The sequence below is a fragment of the Carassius gibelio genome, chromosome A1 (assembly GCF_023724105.1).
Source record: "Carassius gibelio isolate Cgi1373 ecotype wild population from Czech Republic chromosome A1, carGib1.2-hapl.c, whole genome shotgun sequence".
NCBI classification, from domain to species: domain Eukaryota; kingdom Metazoa; phylum Chordata; class Actinopteri; order Cypriniformes; family Cyprinidae; genus Carassius; species Carassius gibelio.
Genome location: NC_068371.1, coordinates 36,382,774 through 36,405,860, shown reverse-complemented (window position 1 = coordinate 36,405,860; position 23,087 = coordinate 36,382,774). Strand labels below are relative to the sequence as shown.

Below are 23,087 nucleotides of genomic sequence, written 5' to 3'. Positions count from 1 at the left end.
TTCTGAAACACATTTATTTTTTCAAAGCTATTCATCCTGAAAAGTGAGGTGTACGCTGATTGGCCAGCTGTCCAGTGTGTTGTGATTGGAGTGTAATGGAAATGTTATGACCCTTAACCAGTGCAACAAGACAGAAATGATAAAAAAATCATTATAAACGAGGCATTTGCTGCATCCAAGCGGGCTGGTCTCCGCTTTGTCCACAGTGAAAGCCGATCCAGTGATCCACAGCATGAAGTTGATATATTTCCTCAGTGACCAGCACGGATCAGCTCTAGTCATGTTGAAACGGATATAATCCCCTTTTGGAAGGCCAAAAAAAAAAAAGAATTTGCTTTAAAAATGAATCACTGAGAATCTCTACAACGGCGGTGGCGACAGCAACAATACTACAGCAAGAATGAAAGTTACGCCTTCTTTCTTTGCGTGAACATTTGGGCGGTTTTATGCAAATCTTCCCATATAGTGATGTAGACATGTGGGGATTTGTTAGAATGAGATGTTTTAGGGGGACGTGGTTGACTCTTAACTGTTATAAAGAATATCTCTGGATTTGAGACTTTAGTCTTTGCTAATTTACAGATCTTCTTCATGCACCAAGAGCTTGTAACACTCCAAAGAGAAAGGAAATATTGAAATCGCATCATATGACCCATTTAATACTATCTGCTGTCAGTCTGGTGTGTAAGTGCTTGTGTTGTTGGTCAGAAACTGCCACTGACTCACTTAAACACCAGGTATTTGCTAATGTTTCTGATTGTGTAAATGTAGTTGCGTTGCATCATTGCTTCATAAGTTAAACAAGAGTTTGTGTCAGAAAGAGGATCTTGAACCTAAGAGCTGTAAACCTTTATCTATTAAAAAATCTTGATACTCCTGCAGTCATGATGAGTATTTTTACGAAGCAATCACGTTTCACATATTCTCTCACAAAGATTTAACAAAAGTGAATTCTGAAGCTTATTTGTTTGGATCTGGAGACTTTTCTAGTTGTTGTTGTGTAGTTGAGATGGTGTTACGCATACGCAGAAAGAGGAATCTTTAAATGCAGATTCATGTGTGAAAACTGACACATGAAGCTGCTGATATTTCTCTCATTTGGGTGCCGACACTGAGACATTGACACTGCAGCGTGGTAAGACCATTTTTACCATTATTTAACATTAGGTAAAATAATTCTGAAGGGCTACAACACATATTTGTAGAAATGTGGTGATGAGTTGAAGATACATGTTGTAGATCCATACCCTGATAGCACACGTACATCACAGAAACGTCTGTTTGATGTCTGAGTCTGCAAGACGTGTTTTTTAGAGTGTTTGCTCATCTACAATATGTCCATTGGACGTTTCCTAGCAGATGTTAAATTGATGTTATAAAAAATGTCTTCAAGATGTTTATGATGTAGAATGCATTTAAAATTGTCATAAGATGTCTATCAGAGATTTGTACACAGCAGGTGCTTTCCAGATGAAGCGATCTTTAACAGACATCTTGCAGACGTACCTGTGCTATCTGAGTATGTAAATAACGTGTGAAGATCTTTACATGAAGCCTGACATGAGAAACCTCCTCAGCACATGTCAAGCCTTCACTGAGCACTGAACTATTCAGAAATCATCACCATCTCTATCCATTATCAAGACAATAGAGTTTGAGATGTATATAGATGATGCTCATTAAGTCATATCTGTCAGTTTTATGATTGCAGAAATCACTATGGCGACATCACTCATGATGTCACTTCCTCTGATCTTTGTGGTCATGACTGCGGGTGAGTCTTCAGTCACTATACAGACACTTTAACACTCTTTGAAAAGATGATCGAGCTCTTCACTCTTAGTAGCTTTTATACTAACATGAGTGTTTAGCTAACAAATAAAAATGGTCAAAATAAAAAGATACTTTTTGTGCACTGGATCAAAACACCTGAAACACCACCTCACTCTCTCATAACTGTGTTTCGTGTTTCAGGGGGTGATGGTCTGCAGGATTGGGGAGTGAATTACAGCACTTCATATGTTTGTGCATTAAAGGGTTCAACAGTGAAAATGTCTTGTACTTTAAAATATCCTAGTGATTATAAGATTGAAACAGTCTTCTGGACCAAACCTGCTGTACCTGATGGAGATCCACCGAACCTTTGTTTAGATCCAGAAAAGAGCGAAAGAGTTCAGTGTGATGAAGAAAATAAAGACACTTACAGTATCACTCTGACAGATGTAACAGAAGCTGATAAACACATCTACTACTGCAGATTCACTACAAACAGAGGAACATGGACGGGGATTCCTGGAGCTCAGCTGGACGTCACCGGTAGAGTTAGTGACCTCTCAGAAACACACACACACACACACACACACGCACACGCACACGCACACATGCGCACACACACACATCAAGCACTTTATTATGTAACTGCATCTGTCGTATAACATTCCTTCTTTTTCTGAACACAAAAGAGAAACATCATAAAATGTCCTGATAGGTTGTTCATGTAATGACCATAAATTGTGACTTTCTTAATTCTTTAACAAAAGATGCACACCATGCAGAGAATCCACAACAGACAATATACAACATGAGCTGCATGAGAGTGTTTCTGAATGCGTTTGCATCCTGTTTTTAAAGCCTGAAGAAGATCACCATTCACATTTAATTTTATCTGTTTAACTGAATATTGACTTGCATTGTTTTAGAGCTGTACATTATTGTTATAGATATTATGTTGTTACCAGAAGAGATTCGGTTTAGTCTTCTGTTTTGACAGTCTCATTTGATTAAAATAAATTAAAGAAGAGATTAAAGGAAATAATGCTAGAATATTTATTTGGCCACAAAGACATTGTTTCATGTGTTGTACAATGCATGTAAACAGCCTGAACTGCTATTAAATGGATAATGTCAAGCAGGACATTTTTAACAATGTGTTCTGAAAAAGAAAGAGGCCACATGGCTTTAGAACAACAACAGAGTGATGAAGATAATAAAGACTGAATTTTAGTTTTTGTGTGAACTCTCACTTTAAGATGATGGTGAAAAAGAGAAAGTGTTGTTGCTGTTGTTGTGTCAGACCTGCAGGTGGAGACACAGCAGAGTGTGAAAGGGGGAGATTCAGTCACTCTGAAATGTAAAAGCATCTGCTCTCTGCCTCAACAAACAACATTCATCTGGTTCAGAAGCACACAGAGATTAACTACAGGAACCGTGAGAGAGAATCAGCTTCAGCTGCAGTCAGTCAGTCGTCAAGATGCAGGAAACTATCAGTGTGCTGTTTCAGGATATCAGTGTGCTGTTTCAGAATATCAACATCTGACCTCTCCACCTGTTTATCTTAGAGTAGGTGAGTACAAACTGATTCATTTACATTAGTGAAATATTTCACTAGTTATTTCACAAGTTCAACATCAGCAGAAAACTAAAAGAAATGAAAGATTCATTAAAGCCTAATAATATTCGTCATATCTGTGTTTCGTGTTTCAGGAGGTGATGATAAGAAGGATTGGGGAGTGAATTACAGCCCTTCATATGTTTGTGCATTAAAGGGAACAACAGTGAAAATGTCCTGTACTTTAAAATATCCTAGTGATTATAATATTAAAACAGTCTTCTGGACCAAATCTGCTGTACCTGATGGAGAGCTACCAAAGCTGTGTTCAGTTCCAGAAAAGAGTGAAAGAGTTCAGTGTGATGAAGAAAATGAAGACACTTACAGTATCACTCTGACAGATGTAACAGAAGCTGATAAACGCATCTACTACTGCAGATTCACTACAAACATTGAGAGTGGAAAATGGATTGGGATTCCTGGAGCTCAGCTGGACGTCACCGGTAGAGTTAGTGACCTCTCATGAAATACATCACACACACACACAAACACACATTATACAGCTGTCACCTGTTATTCCTGTATCTTAAACAGTAGCTCACGACACTAGTAATGCTAAAGTTATGGGTTCAGTTCCCATGAAATACATGAACAGATAAAATATTTACGTCGAATCAATGTAAGTCACTTTGGATAAGAGCATCTGCTAAATGCATCAACGTAAATGATTCATTCTTCACTAGTCTTTTAATAATTGCTGTTAATAATATTCATTGTCTGGTTGACTACGTCTTGTATTAATTTTTCTGAAAAATCCTGTCAAATGCATATAAACTGACAGTCACCACTTATAAGCTACTACTAAATATTATAGAAACGTAATTTTCTGTAAAGTTGGTTTGTAATGTTTTCTATTGTAAAAAGTGCTACACAAATAAACTTGAATTTAATTGAACTAGTTTCTTCACCTTAAACTTTCATTTGTTATAATATTTAATTATGTTTTTATTAATCTGATGGTGAATCAGTGTTGTTGCTGTTGTTGTGTCAGACCTGCAGGTGGAGACACAGCAGAGTGTGAAAGAAGGAGATTCAGTCACTCTGAAATGTAAAAGCAGCTGCTCTCTGCCTCAACAAACAACATTCATCTGGTTCAGAAGCACACAGAGATTAACTACAGGAACCGTGAAAGAGAATCAGCTTCAGCTGCAGTCAGTCAGTCGTCAAGATGAAGGAAACTATCAGTGTGCTGTTTCAGGATATGAGCGTCTGATCTCTCCTCCTGTTTATATTAATGTTGAATGTGAGTACAAACTGGTCCATTAACATTGGTCTATTATTTTCTGAGATTTTTGAATTTAGTTCCGATTCGTTTGATAAATTCAGCCCAATCATACAGACTGCATGCCATTTTCTTTATTAATCTACTAATATGTCAAATGAATGTGATTTATGAATCTGTGTTGATAAATCAGTACATGTAATATTGTTTTATTTAGGGTGCATCTATTCAGATGTATATTTTAACCTTCCTGATCATCACTCAAATAAAATCTCTTTCAGTTTCAGCTCGCAGAGACACTTCAGTAATTGTTAACAATGATAAGAGAAGGTGATGAGATGAATAATGTAATTATTCTCATCATTTAAATATGTTTAATCTAGATCCTCCAAAGAGCGTCTCGGTGTCCATCAGTCCGTCTGGTGTAATAGTGGAGGGAGATTCAGTGACTCTGAGCTGCAGCAGTGACTCAAAACCTCCTGCTCTCATCTTCAGATGGTTTAAGGAGAATCAAAACTCATCTGTTGGATCTGGACAGAGTTTCATCATCTCCAGCTTTAGCTCCAGTCACAGCGGACGCTACTCTTGTGAGGCTCAGAATCAACATGGATCTCAGAGATCAGACTCTGTTTCAGTCAGTGTTGAAGGTATTAACTATAAACACTCAGTTTTAACTCTCTTCAGCAGTGTCCCATACATTAATTTATTTGTGGCGGGCCGGGTCGCGTGAGTAATGCCTGATAAATCAGTTTGTGAGCTCAGCGCTGCTTTGTATACAACTGTTACCGGAGAAACCTCTATCTCTCCCTTTTCATCTTGTGCTGGCAGAAAAATAATCTGCATATTTATGTATGGGGTGTGGCGGGAGGAGCAAATGACAGACACAGTCGGTGTGGCATCAGTACGGTGGCCAAGAGAGCTCAACACGCTGCAACTTAAGAAAACACATGCAAATTGAAAAAACACCAGTAAAGAAGAAAACATCTTCATGAGTTTGACAACAGAAGTGTTGCAAATCCTCACAGCACATGCATATAACATGCATTTTTTTATTAAAGTTTACCAAAATCCTGAGCGTCATAATCTTACTCACCCTCAAGTTATTTAATAAAATAAAACTTTCACTTTGGAAACAGAATACATATCTCCCAATGATAATGAAAAGTTTAAAAAGGACAAGAAATTATTTACTGAAGTGAATTTTATTTCAAGTGCAAACAATTAAAATTCAGCAAACTTACAAGCTGTTTCCAAATTACGTCACTAGTTAAACTAGTACAAACAACCTACATTAGTTTGATTCTACGGTTATTGTGCTTAAGTATTCAATTGTGTGTGAGTGGAGGTATACCTAACATTTCTCTTGGGCTTGTGCTCTCTGGAAATTCTTCTCCCTCACTCTCTGGGTCAGTCTGTTCTTTCTCTCTTTCATCCTGCCTATTATTCTCCTGTGTCTTAGAGTCATTTGGCTGCTTCTAGCTACTCTTCCTGAAGAAGGATGCTATATCTGCTGCCTTTCTCTTCATTTTCCACATTTCACTGACTGACTGACATAAATACAAATCAAAACATAAGCAAAGCATATCAACATTAACATGTTTGAAAAACAGCAAAAAATGTTTATTTTCATGCATTAAAAAATTATTATTGAGCAAAGATTAGATGGTTTTTGTTGTAGGTTCCTAATTTTATCTCGACTTTATATCTAGAACTCAAATATGATGAGAGCACGGTTATTCACATCCATCTAACGTTAGCGTGTTTACATAGAAAAGTAACGTTACTGTATATAAAATCGACTTAGAAGCTAGTAATTATATTGGTATGTTGAATCACATTAAATGTTTCATGATTAAAACATACATTCATATATTCAGAGATAAAATAAACATAGTTTTGAGCATCCGAGTCAGCACTAAGTTGCTCCCTACGTTACCTGTTTGTTACACAGGACAATGATAAAACTTCAGAAACAAATAGTTGAACGGAACTAAAATAATAATTTATCTGACTTCAATAACTCACCTGAAAAGATATGTTTGTGTGTAGGGCTGGGACAACGCGTCGAGGTCATCGATGACATCGACGTATTATATGCTCATCGATTCGTCTACCTGTTTTTGTTTCTCTAAAAAACGTTTACCTTATGTGCGCTGAATTTACGCGATGGCCGGATCAACATTCTGTCCAATGTTATATAACCAATCCAGGGGTTTTTCTGCATTGATCTTTTTTTTTGGCGGCTGTCAAAGCCTTATTTGATACTGAGTGATGTAGAATAGAATGACTGACAGGGTGCGTACGAGAGAGAGCCCCGGCTGCGTGCACTCACAGTCTTCAAACAACACGAGCACTTCTTGCTCTCTCTCTCCTTATGCATATTAACCTAAATCATTAGACACGATAGAAAAAGGGCGGAACGCCAAAGTTTCACGTGGAGCATTCTGAGATTTTTATTTTTCTCCATGACAGGCCGCTGGCTCCCACTTTTAATTTATTTTTTATTTTTTTGGAAAACCACTCTCTGTATTAGCTTGAAGCCCTCAAGTTCACATTGGTAACTGTGTTCTTTCAATTGCTCTAAACAAGTATTTTGGGTGACCCTTTTTTATTGAATGCTAGACATCAAGTTGTTGTTATTTTCATCTGAAAGAAGAACTTTTTCTTAGTAAGCTAGGCCCTATGTGTTCAGTAAGCTTGTTTCAGTAAGCTATGTGTTTTCAAGGCTTCAAGGTTTTATTGAATGCTATCTCTATACAAGTGCAAAGTAATGCATTCTTAGTCAGTCTTTTATTTTGTAATTTTAAGAGCAATAAACATATATTGCAATGTTGAGGAATTCATGTTTTTGTTTTCATTCAGATATGTAAATCAACATGTATAAATTGTTAGTAGTCAATTAATGGGGAGATAATCGAAATTGAATCGGTCTGAAAAAATTAATCATTTGATTAATCGATGCATCGAAAAAATTAATCGCTAGATTAATCGTTTAAAACATAATAGTTTATCCCAACCCTATTTGTGTGCTCAAACACAAGTTGAACCAGGCACAAAAGCGAAGCTTCACTCCTCGTCTCTCTCAGTCCTCGACTTTTTACAAATGCTGGAAAGAAACGCATGCCATAGAAACTTTCGAAGTAGCGCTTTTAGCTGTAAGTGACAAGTGATTCAACTGTTGCGATAGTTTCGCAGTCAAAAAGTAATCGTTTTGCCATGATTGATCGAGGTCATTTTGATCAAAATATAAGAAACTATTATTATTATTTATAATAGATCGCAATTACCCCCTAGCTCCCCCCCTGATGCCCCATCACACGCCGCCAGCCCTGGCTCATCCAGCGCCCCTCCCTCACATACCCACTCCTGTCGGGAGCATGGTGAAGGACGGCGATTTAGGACGGGGTGCCGATGATAATCAGGGAGGAGGCAGCTGACTCGTCACAGGGGGCAGGGAAGTGCCACCACAAATAGTGTGGAAAGTGTGAAATAATCTTCATGAACATCTTTCAGGGACTCAGAGAGCTGCTCTTCAAACAGTTACTGGGACTGTGGCAGGATTGATCTTTATCATCATCATCGTCATCATCATTGTGTTCAGGAGGTGAATGAAGTTTGTCTTGACACAAAATTATTATTTTTTATTTTCAGTAAATTTTAAATATATGCAAACTTTATCTTATTTTCTAGAAAAAAAAAGACTTTTTCCTGATTTTAGTATTTTTAATGTATGTGATGTTTTAACCTTTTAATAGTTTTCTCTTGTTTTCAGAAGGAAGAGGCAGAGAGAATGTGGAACTGAAGACATGAATCAAAAGCAGGCAAACACACCTCTTTCTTCAACTGCAATATTTGATGATGTTGTTGCACTGAGCTATAAATAAAATACAATCTTTCTCTGTAGACGGCTGACTCGAGTGATGAAACATACACAGCTCTGGATCCAGCGTCCAGAACATCAGCTGACATTTACAGCACGATCCGAGTCAGTAAATATCTCAAACAGTTTTTACTCTCACATTCAGCTGATCCATATAAACACAGACTGTTCTGTTCATCTGTCTCTCACAGTCTGGTGACTCCAGACCTCCTGATGATACCTACACGGCTCTCCATCTTCAGTCCAGATCGTCTGATTATGAGAATCTAGCAGTAACTTCAGCAGATCCACATTAAACTCTCCTCACAGAATTACTGCTCAGAAATACAGATGCTCCTCAGAAACACCATATCTTGATGCTTTGTTTATTAAAAGGAATTTTCTTAAACCTTTTTGAAGTGTTTATTTACTGTTTAATTGAGCTTATAACAGTTTGCAGAAATGTTTTTTTCTTCCAGTCTTTCCAATATTGTGCATTACACATTTGTGCTGCACTCACAAAAATGATTTAACATTTTAATTTTAAAGTAACATTATAATGTAACATAATTAATAATGTAGTTTAGTATCTCTTGACTGGAGGATTGAAGATGAATTATGTTATTTTCAAGCAGCATTTTATTGTTAAACTCAATCTGTAACTGATTGTATTAAAGTTTCTATCTGCTCTATCAGTGGATTTTGTTTTACTGTATCTTTATTGAAGGAACCTAATAAAGTTTGACATCCAGCATAAGCATTTCTCTCAAATTTTCTTTGTTTTTCATCATTGTTGATACTATTGTAGGATACAAGGACAGAAGGAAAGAAGTGGTGAATATTAATACTGAGAATGGAAATTAACAGCACATATTTTGGGTCTTTCATGAGTTGCTATCTACATATGAATATTTCTGGTTTCATAATTTATATTATCAATAGTTTGTACAATCCTACTAGTTTAATGCTATATATGAGAAAAGAAAGACACCTGAAGTTTTAGGAAATCCTAAAGATGTTACACTGTTTGAAACACTGCAGGATGTAGTTACACATCCTCGTCTGTAGATGGTGTGTACTCATGCTGAGTATTGCTGATTTCGCATGAGAATACATTTGTAATATTTTATTTTTTATGCAATCAGTACATAAGAAAGTTTCAAAAAGCTGATATTCAATCTTAAGTCATATGGATTCATTTTCACCTCCAATATATTACATTTTTATAGCAAAATAATCTGCAAAGCCCTGCAGAGAGTTGTGCGCTTAGCTGAGCGCATTTCAGGGTCTGCTCTCCCCTCTCTGCAGCACATCTACATCAAAAGCTGCAGAAGTAGAGCTGCTAAAATCACCAAAGACTCCACCCACCCCAGTGACCATCTTTTCACTTTGCTGCCATCTGGTAAGCACTTCCGTAGCCTGATGGAAAAAACCGAGAGACTCAGGAGGAGTTTCTTCACCCAGGCCATCAGGCTCCTAAACTCAAAACCAGCCTCTTAACATCCTCATGCCTCCACTTAATGGAAACTTTATCAGTAAGATATTCATCATTCACTACCTCACATAGACACACTGACAGTGTCACCCTGTTTGCACATTTGCTTCTTGTACATTCCTGTGTATCTTAATATTTAAGACTACAGTATAATGCACATATGCACATTGTACATCCCTGTATATCTTAATATTTAAGACTACAGTTTACTTTCATGCACATTATTTTGCGTTCTATATTTAATTCTACAATATACATCTTTTTTATATTTTATTCTTATATTTTTATTGTTTACTTTTATTTCATTCGTACATAGCTATATTTATGTATATTTTCATCTGTGTTGTTTTCTTTAATTATTTCACTGTCCATGGAGCGGACCTGACTCACATTTCACTGCTGGTTATATATGCTATATATAATTTTGTATGTGACGAATAAAAATCTTGAATCTTGAAATAACCACCTATACATCATTTGGTCCTCATTTACTCCCTTTCCAAAGATTAATGGTGATATGCTTTTAGAGTATGACATATAATTTTATACAAAGATTGAGAAATATATTTTTTGTGTAATATTTGCTGTCATAAGCCTCATTGCTTCTGATCTCATCAAATTAATGATATAATAAACAGATCAAATAAATGTACAAACTATGTACTTGTTATTTTAATAACTTGGTACTATCGCTGATCCTTCCCCTGAACCTAACCCTAACCCATGTGAGTTCCTTATATATTCCAGTATTTTCTGAAGTAAGTATACTGGAATACTCTCCATAAAAAAGGAGAACACAGACATTTTAAACAGACAGACATGAACAGATGAGTTTCCATCAACTTCTGTGCATTATGAGTGGGTGAAAGAACCATTCAATTTTTACAATATAACCAATAAATGCATCCTAACTTGCATATAACATCATTGCATTATTTTTATACACAAACGTTTATAAAACGTGTGAAGAAATAATAGCGTCAAATTAAACTCATTTTAACAGCATAATACTGCATTCTCCTCATAAGTGTTGTTAGACACTCTTATACTTGCTAGCTGTATTAACAGTACAGTATGTTACATGTGCTAACGATAGCCTAGAATCGAAAACTATTCATGTTCACCATGTGCTACTCAATCACATCCCTTTTTTCACAATACGGACACATAACAATTATACGAACACCGTACTCAAACTCATTTGATCATTACTATTAGGATATTGAGATTGGATTACCTGAAAAAAGGAAACATGGATATTTTAAACAGACAGACATGAACAAAACCCGCCCAATCATTATTCAAAAATAGCCAAAACTAGCCCAATCGAGTTTTGAGGGGGCGTCCACATTAAACAATAGCGCTTAGGGGATAACATACACGTTTTGGTGGGTTTCCCTTGTAAAATTTGCATTCCAGGTACAAAATATCAAGTCATTGGGGTCATTTCAACCGACGGACATGAAAAGCAACCCGCTGCAACAGTGTTAAAGTTGTCCAGTTCACCAGAAAAACCAAAGACTTGGCAACACTGCCCTCAACTTCTGTATTATGAGTGGGGGAAGGGAACCCATGTGCCTGTGCTTCACCCTCTGCTGGAGTCTTTTGGTACTGCATCATAGACTACAGGACACAACGATATTAACTATGAAATAACAACAAAAATGGTATTTTCTCTAAATAGTTATACCCATTACAAGTACAGGTAAGTGCACAGTGTAAAATAAAGTGCAACAAAAAAACTAAAATAATTGCTTCGATAACTTTTATTGCTTCTAAACTAACTTTGTGCAACTGGCAATAAAATGTGCTTCATCTTTTTGACCACCAGATGATAGAAAAGTGAAAGGAAATGAAGAAAAGGTTTGAGTGATGAATCCCAATTCTCTTGTTTTGGGAGGTATTCAGTAGATCTGTTTGTGATTTTGAAGAGTATTAATGTATAATATACATGTTCCCCTGTCTTGTGTTTTATGCAATCTTATTTTGAAGTATTGATGGTTGTTGTTTTGCTTATGTGAACTGTTGTGTGTTTTTAGCTTTGTCTGGGTTTATCTGCTTTGTTTATATTATTTTATAATTTTTGTTAATGAATTGTGCTGCATTTAGATCCTCACCTCAAACTTATAGCCAAACTGAAAAATCTGGGTCTTAACAGGCACTTATGTAACTGGGTCCTAGACTTCTTGACCGGAAGACCCCAGGTGGTCAGAATTGGCAATCACACCTCCTCCTCACTTATACTCTGCACTGGTGCCCCACAGGGATGTGTACTCAGTCCTCTCTTGTACTCCCTGTTCACTTATGACTGCTCTGTTAAGCATAGCTCCAACACCATCATCAAATTTGCTGACGATACTACTATCCTAGGACTCATCACTAATGGCGATGAGACATCCTACAGAGATGAGATTAATGCACTCACAGCATGGTGTGCTGATAACAATCTCTCTAAACGTCAGCAAGACCAAGGAGATGATTGTGGAACGTTCCCCTTCATATCAACGGAGAGATAGCAGAGACAGTTAAGAGCTACAAGTTCCTTGGCATTCACATCTCTGGGGAACTTTCTGGAGCCTTCACTCAGAGACCATAGTGAGAACAGCCCGTCAGCGTCTCTACTTCCTGCGGAGACTGAAGAGGTTTGGCATCTCCTCTAACATCATGTCTAACTTCTACTGCTGCACTATTGAGAGCATTCTGACCGGCTGCATCACTGTATGGTACGGCAACTGCTCTTCTTTGGGCCGCAAAGCTCTTCAACGAGTGGTGAGAACAGCAGAGCTCATCATTGGACATAAACTCCCAGCCTTACGGGACATCTATCAAACTCGCTGCTTGAGAAAGGCCCACAGCATCATCAAGGACCGCACTCATCCTGCTCATCACCTGTTTGCCACCCTGTTTGACGTTTCTGATCCATCCGATCACGAACAAGAACTTAAGAACAGCTTCTATCTTCAAGCTATAAGACTACTTAACAATCAGCTGTCCTCCATATAAAAAAAAAATACATGCTGCTCTTATGTTTACTTTCATTGTACTTGCACTGCCACTTTATTTGTAATATTCCTTAATGTTACTCTGTGACGCTCCACAATGACTTTTGGACATTGCTCTTCTCAGGAATACATCTGAATGTGTGCTGCTCTTAAGTTTATTTATTGCATCTGCACTGCCACTTTAAATTTTCCTCCATGTAGCTCTACGTCACTCTACAAAGATATTTTAGACACCGTTCTACCCCAGTAATCATAATATTACCTCAGGACTTCTTATGTACACCACTCTAAACACTGATTACCTTTATTGTACCTGTTACTGCCACTTATTTGTATATAATGCTCTGTTCATGTCTTTCAGTCTATGGGCACTAGTCACTCAAGAACCTCAGTGCTCTCCAGGTACGTCTATGTCTTATGTCTTATGTCTTGTTATTGTCACTGTATGTCTGAGCCTCGTCACAAGCATTTCAATGCCCAGTTTTCCCCAGTGTTAACTATGCAAATGACAAATAAATGCCTCTTGACTCTTGACTCACCTCTTCCTTGCCTCAAGCGTGACATTAAAACTATCTGCTGTCAGTCTGGTGTGTAAGTGCTTGTGTTGTTGGTCAGAAACTGGCACTACACACCAATACACCAGGTATTTGCTCATGTTTCTGATTGTGTAAATGTAGTTGCATAGCATCATTGCTTAATAAGTTAAAAAAGAGTTTGTGTAAGAAAGAGGATCTTGAACCTAAGAGCTGAAAACCTTCATGCATTAAAAACTCTTGATGCTCCTGCAGTCATGATGAGTATTTTTACAAAGCAATCATGTTTCACATATTCTCTCACAAAGATTTAACAAAAGTGAATTCTGAAGCTTATTTGTTTGGATCTGGAGACTTTTCTAGTTGTTGTTGTGTAGTTGAGATGGTGTTACGCATACGCAGAAAGAGGAATCTTTAAATGCAGATTCATGTGTGAAAACTGACACAAACTGCTGATATTTCTCTCATTTGGGTGCCGACACTGCAGCGTGGTAAGACCATTTTTACCATTATTTAACATCAGGTAAAATAATTCTGAAGGTCTACAACATATATTTGTAGAAATGTGGTGATGAGTTGAAGATACATGTTGTAGATCCATACCCTGATAGCACACGTACATCACAGAAACGTCTGTTTGATGTCTGAGTCTGCAAGACGTGTTTTTTAGAGTGTTTGCTCATCTACAATATGTCCATTGGACGTTTCCTAGCAGATGTTAAATTGATGTTATAAAAAATGTCTTCAAGATGTTTATGATGTAGAATGCATTTAAAATTGTCATAAGATGTCTATCAGAGATTTGTACACAGCAGGTGCTTTCCAGATGAAGCGATCTTTAACAGACATCTTGCAGACGTACCTGTGCTATCTGAGTATGTAAATAACGTGTGAAGATCTTTACATGAAGCCTGACATGAGAAACCTCCTCAGCACATGTCAAGCCTTCACTGAGCACTGAACTATTCAGAAATCATCACCATCTCTATCCATTATCAAGACAATAGAGTTTGAGATGTATATAGATGATGCTCATTAAGTCATATCTGTCAGTTTTATGATTGCAGAAATCACTATGGCGACATCACTCATGATGTCACTTCCTCTGATCTTTGTGGTCATGACTGCGGGTGAGTCTTCAGTCACTATACAGACACTTTAACACTCTTTGAAAAGATGATCGAGCTCTTCACTCTTAGTAGCTTTTATACTAACATGAGTGTTTAGCTAACAAATAAAAATGGTCAAAATAAAAAGATACTTTTTGTGCACTGGATCAAAACACCTGAAACACCACCTCACTCTCTCATAACTGTGTTTCGTGTTTCAGGGGGTGATGGTCTGCAGGATTGGGGAGTGAATTACAGCACTTCATATGTTTGTGCATTAAAGGGTTCAACAGTGAAAATGTCTTGTACTTTAAAATATCCTAGTGATTATAAGATTGAAACAGTCTTCTGGACCAAACCTGCTGTACCTGATGGAGATCCACCGAACCTTTGTTTAGATCCAGAAAAGAGCGAAAGAGTTCAGTGTGATGAAGAAAATAAAGACACTTACAGTATCACTCTGACAGATGTAACAGAAGCTGATAAACACATCTACTACTGCAGATTCACTACAAACAGAGGAACATGGACGGGGATTCCTGGAGCTCAGCTGGACGTCACCGGTAGAGTTAGTGACCTCTCAGAAACACACACACACACACACACACACGCACACGCACACGCACACATGCGCACACACACACATCAAGCACTTTATTATGTAACTGCATCTGTCGTATAACATTCCTTCTTTTTCTGAACACAAAAGAGAAACATCATAAAATGTCCTGATAGGTTGTTCATGTAATGACCATAAATTGTGACTTTCTTAATTCTTTAACAAAAGATGCACACCATGCAGAGAATCCACAACAGACAATATACAACATGAGCTGCATGAGAGTGTTTCTGAATGCGTTTGCATCCTGTTTTTAAAGCCTGAAGAAGATCACCATTCACATTTAATTTTATCTGTTTAACTGAATATTGACTTGCATTGTTTTAGAGCTGTACATTATTGTTATAGATATTATGTTGTTACCAGAAGAGATTCGGTTTAGTCTTCTGTTTTGACAGTCTCATTTGATTAAAATAAATTAAAGAAGAGATTAAAGGAAATAATGCTAGAATATTTATTTGGCCACAAAGACATTGTTTCATGTGTTGTACAATGCATGTAAACAGCCTGAACTGCTATTAAATGGATAATGTCAAGCAGGACATTTTTAACAATGTGTTCTGAAAAAGAAAGAGGCCACATGGCTTTAGAACAACAACAGAGTGATGAAGATAATAAAGACTGAATTTTAGTTTTTGTGTGAACTCTCACTTTAAGATGATGGTGAAAAAGAGAAAGTGTTGTTGCTGTTGTTGTGTCAGACCTGCAGGTGGAGACACAGCAGAGTGTGAAAGGGGGAGATTCAGTCACTCTGAAATGTAAAAGCATCTGCTCTCTGCCTCAACAAACAACATTCATCTGGTTCAGAAGCACACAGAGATTAACTACAGGAACCGTGAGAGAGAATCAGCTTCAGCTGCAGTCAGTCAGTCGTCAAGATGCAGGAAACTATCAGTGTGCTGTTTCAGGATATCAGTGTGCTGTTTCAGAATATCAACATCTGACCTCTCCACCTGTTTATCTTAGAGTAGGTGAGTACAAACTGATTCATTTACATTAGTGAAATATTTCACTAGTTATTTCACAAGTTCAACATCAGCAGAAAACTAAAAGAAATGAAAGATTCATTAAAGCCTAATAATATTCGTCATATCTGTGTTTCGTGTTTCAGGAGGTGATGATAAGAAGGATTGGGGAGTGAATTACAGCCCTTCATATGTTTGTGCATTAAAGGGAACAACAGTGAAAATGTCCTGTACTTTAAAATATCCTAGTGATTATAATATTAAAACAGTCTTCTGGACCAAATCTGCTGTACCTGATGGAGAGCTACCAAAGCTGTGTTCAGTTCCAGAAAAGAGTGAAAGAGTTCAGTGTGATGAAGAAAATGAAGACACTTACAGTATCACTCTGACAGATGTAACAGAAGCTGATAAACGCATCTACTACTGCAGATTCACTACAAACATTGAGAGTGGAAAATGGATTGGGATTCCTGGAGCTCAGCTGGACGTCACCGGTAGAGTTAGTGACCTCTCATGAAATACATCACACACACACACAAACACACATTATACAGCTGTCACCTGTTATTCCTGTATCTTAAACAGTAGCTCACGACACTAGTAATGCTAAAGTTATGGGTTCAGTTCCCATGAAATACATGAACAGATAAAATATTTACGTCGAATCAATGTAAGTCACTTTGGATAAGAGCATCTGCTAAATGCATCAACGTAAATGATTCATTCTTCACTAGTCTTTTAATAATTGCTGTTAATAATATTCATTGTCTGGTTGACTACGTCTTGTATTAATTTTTCTGAAAAATCCTGTCAAATGCATATAAACTGACAGTCACCACTTATAAGCTACTACTAAATATTATAGAAACGTAATTTTCTGTAAAGTTGGTTTGTAATGTTTTCTATTGTAAAAAGTGCTACACAAATAAACTTGAATTTAATTGAACTAGTTTCTTCACCTTAAACTTTCATTTGTTATAATATTTAATTATGTTTTTATTAATCTGATGGTGAATCAGTGTTGTTGCTGTTGTTGTGTCAGACCTGCAGGTGGAGACACAGCAGAGTGTGAAAGAAGGAGATTCAGTCACTCTGAAATGTAAAAGCAGCTGCTCTCTGCCTCAACAAACAACATTCATCTGGTTCAGAAGCACACAGAGATTAACTACAGGAACCGTGAAAGAGAATCAGCTTCAGCTGCAGTCAGTCAGTCGTCAAGATGAAGGAAACTATCAGTGTGCTGTTTCAGGATATGAGCGTCTGATCTCTCCTCCTGTTTATATTAATGTTGAATGTGAGTACAAACTGGTCCATTAACATTGGTCTATTATTTTCTGAGATTTTTGAATTTAGTTCCGATTCGTTTGATAAATTCAGCCCAATCATACAGACTGCATGCCATTTTCTTTATTAATCTACTAATATGTCAAATGAATGTGATTTATGAATCTGTGTTGATAAATCAGTACATGTAATATTGTTTTATTTAGGGTGCATCTATTCAGATGTATATTTTAACCTTCCTGATCATCACTCAAATAAAATCTCTTTCAGTTTCAGCTCGCAGAGACACTTCAGTAATTGTTAACAATGATAAGAGAAGGTGATGAGATGAATAATGTAATTATTCTCATCATTTAAATATGTTTAATCTAGATCCTCCAAAGAGCGTCTCGGTGTCCATCAGTCCGTCTGGTGTAATAGTGGAGGGAGATTCAGTGACTCTGAGCTGCAGCAGTGACTCAAAACCTCCTGCTCTCATCTTCAGATGGTTTAAGGAGAATCAAAACTCATCTGTTGGATCTGGACAGAGTTTCATCATCTCCAGCTTTAGCTCCAGTCACAGCGGACGCTACTCTTGTGAGGCTCAGAATCAACATGGATCTCAGAGATCAGACTCTGTTTCAGTCAGTGTTGAAGGTATTAACTATAAACACTCAGTTTTAACTCTCTTCAGCAGTGTCCCATACATTAATTTATTTGTGGCGGGCCGGGTCGCGTGAGTAATGCCTGATAAATCAGTTTGTGAGCTCAGCGCTGCTTTGTATACAACTGTTACCGGAGAAACCTCTATCTCTCCCTTTTCATCTTGTGCTGGCAGAAAAATAATCTGCATATTTATGTATGGGGTGTGGCGGGAGGAGCAAATGACAGACACAGTCGGTGTGGCATCAGTACGGTGGCCAAGAGAGCTCAACACGCTGCAACTTAAGAAAACACATGCAAATTGAAAAAACACCAGTAAAGAAGAAAACATCTTCATGAGTTTGACAACAGAAGTGTTGCAAATCCTCACAGCACATGCATATAACATGCATTTTTTTATTAAAGTTTACCAAAATCCTGAGCGTCATAATCTTACTCACCCTCAAGTTATTTAATAAAATAAAACTTTCACTTTGGAAACAGAATACATATCTCCCAATGATAATGAAAAGTTTAAAAAGGACAAGAAATTATTTACTGAAGTGAATTTTATTTCAAGTGCAAACAATTAAAATTCAGCAAACTTACAAGCTGTTTCCAAATTACGTCACTAGTTAAACTAGTACAAACAACCTACATTAGTTTGATTCTACGGTTATTGTGCTTAAGTATTCAATTGTGTGTGAGTGGAGGTATACCTAACATTTCTCTTGGGCTTGTGCTCTCTGGAAATTCTTCTCCCTCACTCTCTGGGTCAGTCTGTTCTTTCTCTCTTTCATCCTGCCTATTATTCTCCTGTGTCTTAGAGTCATTTGGCTGCTTCTAGCTACTCTTCCTGAAGAAGGATGCTATATCTGCTGCCTTTCTCTTCATTTTCCACATTTCACTGACTGACTGACATAAATACAAATCAAAACATAAGCAAAGCATATCAACATTAACATGTTTGAAAAACAGCAAAAAATGTTTATTTTCATGCATTAAAAAATTATTATTGAGCAAAGATTAGATGGTTTTTGTTGTAGGTTCCTAATTTTATCTCGACTTTATATCTAGAACTCAAATATGATGAGAGCACGGTTATTCACATCCATCTAACGTTAGCGTGTTTACATAGAAAAGTAACGTTACTGTATATAAAATCGACTTAGAAGCTAGTAATTATATTGGTATGTTGAATCACATTAAATGTTTCATGATTAAAACATACATTCATATATTCAGAGATAAAATAAACATAGTTTTGAGCATCCGAGTCAGCACTAAGTTGCTCCCTACGTTACCTGTTTGTTACACAGGACAATGATAAAACTTCAGAAACAAATAGTTGAACGGAACTAAAATAATAATTTATCTGACTTCAATAACTCACCTGAAAAGATATGTTTGTGTGTAGGGCTGGGACAACGCGTCGAGGTCATCGATGACATCGACGTATTATATGCTCATCGATTCGTCTACCTGTTTTTGTTTCTCTAAAAAACGTTTACCTTATGTGCGCTGAATTTACGCGATGGCCGGATCAACATTCTGTCCAATGTTATATAACCAATCCAGGGGTTTTTCTGCATTGATCTTTTTTTTTGGCGGCTGTCAAAGCCTTATTTGATACTGAGTGATGTAGAATAGAATGACTGACAGGGTGCGTACGAGAGAGAGCCCCGGCTGCGTGCACTCACAGTCTTCAAACAACACGAGCACTTCTTGCTCTCTCTCTCCTTATGCATATTAACCTAAATCATTAGACACGATAGAAAAAGGGCGGAACGCCAAAGTTTCACGTGGAGCATTCTGAGATTTTTATTTTTCTCCATGACAGGCCGCTGGCTCCCACTTTTAATTTATTTTTTATTTTTTTGGAAAACCACTCTCTGTATTAGCTTGAAGCCCTCAAGTTCACATTGGTAACTGTGTTCTTTCAATTGCTCTAAACAAGTATTTTGGGTGACCCTTTTTTATTGAATGCTAGACATCAAGTTGTTGTTATTTTCATCTGAAAGAAGAACTTTTTCTTAGTAAGCTAGGCCCTATGTGTTCAGTAAGCTTGTTTCAGTAAGCTATGTGTTTTCAAGGCTTCAAGGTTTTATTGAATGCTATCTCTATACAAGTGCAAAGTAATGCATTCTTAGTCAGTCTTTTATTTTGTAATTTTAAGAGCAATAAACATATATTGCAATGTTGAGGAATTCATGTTTTTGTTTTCATTCAGATATGTAAATCAACATGTATAAATTGTTAGTAGTCAATTAATGGGGAGATAATCGAAATTGAATCGGTCTGAAAAAATTAATCATTTGATTAATCGATGCATCGAAAAAATTAATCGCTAGATTAATCGTTTAAAACATAATAGTTTATCCCAACCCTATTTGTGTGCTCAAACACAAGTTGAACCAGGCACAAAAGCGAAGCTTCACTCCTCGTCTCTCTCAGTCCTCGACTTTTTACAAATGCTGGAAAGAAACGCATGCCATAGAAACTTTCGAAGTAGCGCTTTTAGCTGTAAGTGACAAGTGATTCAACTGTTGCGATAGTTTCGCAGTCAAAAAGTAATCGTTTTGCCATGATTGATCGAGGTCATTTTGATCAAAATATAAGAAACTATTATTATTATTTATAATAGATCGCAATTACCCCCTAGCTCCCCCCCTGATGCCCCATCACACGCCGCCAGCCCTGGCTCATCCAGCGCCCCTCCCTCACATACCCACTCCTGTCGGGAGCATGGTGAAGGACGGCGATTTAGGACGGGGTGCCGATGATAATCAGGGAGGAGGCAGCTGACTCGTCACAGGGGGCAGGGAAGTGCCACCACAAATAGTGTGGAAAGTGTGAAATAATCTTCATGAACATCTTTCAGGGACTCAGAGAGCTGCTCTTCAAACAGTTACTGGGACTGTGGCAGGATTGATCTTTATCATCATCATCGTCATCATCATTGTGTTCAGGAGGTGAATGAAGTTTGTCTTGACACAAAATTATTATTTTTTATTTTCAGTAAATTTTAAATATATGCAAACTTTATCTTATTTTCTAGAAAAAAAAAGACTTTTTCCTGATTTTAGTATTTTTAATGTATGTGATGTTTTAACCTTTTAATAGTTTTCTCTTGTTTTCAGAAGGAAGAGGCAGAGAGAATGTGGAACTGAAGACATGAATCAAAAGCAGGCAAACACACCTCTTTCTTCAACTGCAATATTTGATGATGTTGTTGCACTGAGCTATAAATAAAATACAATCTTTCTCTGTAGACGGCTGACTCGAGTGATGAAACATACACAGCTCTGGATCCAGCGTCCAGAACATCAGCTGACATTTACAGCACGATCCGAGTCAGTAAATATCTCAAACAGTTTTTACTCTCACATTCAGCAGATCCATATAAACACAGACTGTTCTGTTCATCTGTCTCTCACAGTCTGGTGACTCCAGACCTCCTGATGATACCTACACGGCTCTCCATCTTCAGTCCAGATCGTCTGATTATGAGAATCTAGCAGTAACTTCAGCAGATCCACATTAAACTCTCCTCACAGAATTACTGCTCAGAAATACAGATGCTCCTCAGAAACACCATATCTTGATGCTTTGTTTATTAAAAGGAATTTTCTTAAACCTTTTTGAAGTGTTTATTTACTGTTTAATTGAGCTTATAACAGTTTGCAGAAATGTTTTTTTCTTCCAGTCTTTCCAATATTGTGCATTACACATTTGTGCTGCACTCACAAAAATGATTTAACATTTTAATTTTAAAGTAACATTATAATGTAACATAATTAATAATGTAGTTTAGTATCTCTTGACTGGAGGATTGAAGATGAATTATGTTATTTTCAAGCAGCATTTTATTGTTAAACTCAATCTGTAACTGATTGTATTAAAGTTTCTATCTGCTCTATCAGTGGATTTTGTTTTACTGTATCTTTATTGAAGGAACCTAATAAAGTTTGACATCCAGCATAAGCATTTCTCTCAAATTTTCTTTGTTTTTCATCATTGTTGATACTATTGTAGGATACAAGGACAGAAGGAAAGAAGTGGTGAATATTAATACTGAGAATGGAAATTAACAGCACATATTTTGGGTCTTTCATGAGTTGCTATCTACATATGAATATTTCTGGTTTCATAATTTATATTATCAATAGTTTGTACAATCCTACTAGTTTAATGCTATATATGAGAAAAGAAAGACACCTGAAGTTTTAGGAAATCCTAAAGATGTTACACTGTTTGAAACACTGCAGGATGTAGTTACACATCCTCGTCTGTAGATGGTGTGTACTCATGCTGAGTATTGCTGATTTCGCATGAGAATACATTTGTAATATTTTATTTTTTATGCAATCAGTACATAAGAAAGTTTCAAAAAGCTGATATTCAATCTTAAGTCATATGGATTCATTTTCACCTCCAATATATTACATTTTTATAGCAAAATAATCTGCAAAGCCCTGCAGAGAGTTGTGCGCTTAGCTGAGCGCATTTCAGGGTCTGCTCTCCCCTCTCTGCAGCACATCTACATCAAAAGCTGCAGAAGTAGAGCTGCTAAAATCACCAAAGACTCCACCCACCCCAGTGACCATCTTTTCACTTTGCTGCCATCTGGTAAGCACTTCCGTAGCCTGATGGAAAAAACCGAGAGACTCAGGAGGAGTTTCTTCACCCAGGCCATCAGGCTCCTAAACTCAAAACCAGCCTCTTAACATCCTCATGCCTCCACTTAATGGAAACTTTATCAGTAAGATATTCATCATTCACTACCTCACATAGACACACTGACAGTGTCACCCTGTTTGCACATTTGCTTCTTGTACATTCCTGTGTATCTTAATATTTAAGACTACAGTATAATGCACATATGCACATTGTACATCCCTGTATATCTTAATATTTAAGACTACAGTTTACTTTCATGCACATTATTTTGCGTTCTATATTTAATTCTACAATATACATCTTTTTTATA

General features: G+C 37.0%; 1 protein-coding gene and 1 long non-coding RNA gene across 10 annotated transcripts in view; both read left to right on the top strand.

The window, feature by feature from the left end:
- LOC128019235 (B-cell receptor CD22) overlaps positions 1 to 23,087 on the top strand; it is a 77,646-nt gene that overhangs the window by 39,314 nt on the left and 15,245 nt on the right. Inside the window, exons 6-9 of one of the 9 annotated variants that reach the window (XM_052605324.1) lie at positions 8,124 to 8,214; positions 8,386 to 8,431; positions 21,370 to 21,450; positions 21,537 to 21,843. In XM_052605324.1, coding sequence (XP_052461284.1) covers positions 8,124 to 8,214; positions 8,386 to 8,431; positions 21,370 to 21,450; positions 21,537 to 21,641 — 323 coding nt within the window. In that variant the 3' untranslated portion in view covers positions 21,642 to 21,843. Of the gene's footprint in view, positions 1 to 8,123; positions 8,215 to 8,382; positions 8,432 to 8,514; positions 8,596 to 8,681; positions 8,966 to 20,978; positions 21,070 to 21,237; positions 21,287 to 21,369; positions 21,451 to 21,536; positions 21,844 to 23,087 lie in introns of those variants that run through there. The other 8 variants (XM_052605312.1, XM_052605314.1, XM_052605313.1 and 5 more) reach the window with 8 other exon arrangements.
- Positions 77 to 2,116, top strand: LOC128019447 (uncharacterized). Its single transcript, XR_008185157.1, has 3 exons — positions 77 to 1,135; positions 1,698 to 1,774; positions 1,975 to 2,116. It is a non-coding gene; the product is annotated as an uncharacterized LOC128019447 (long non-coding RNA).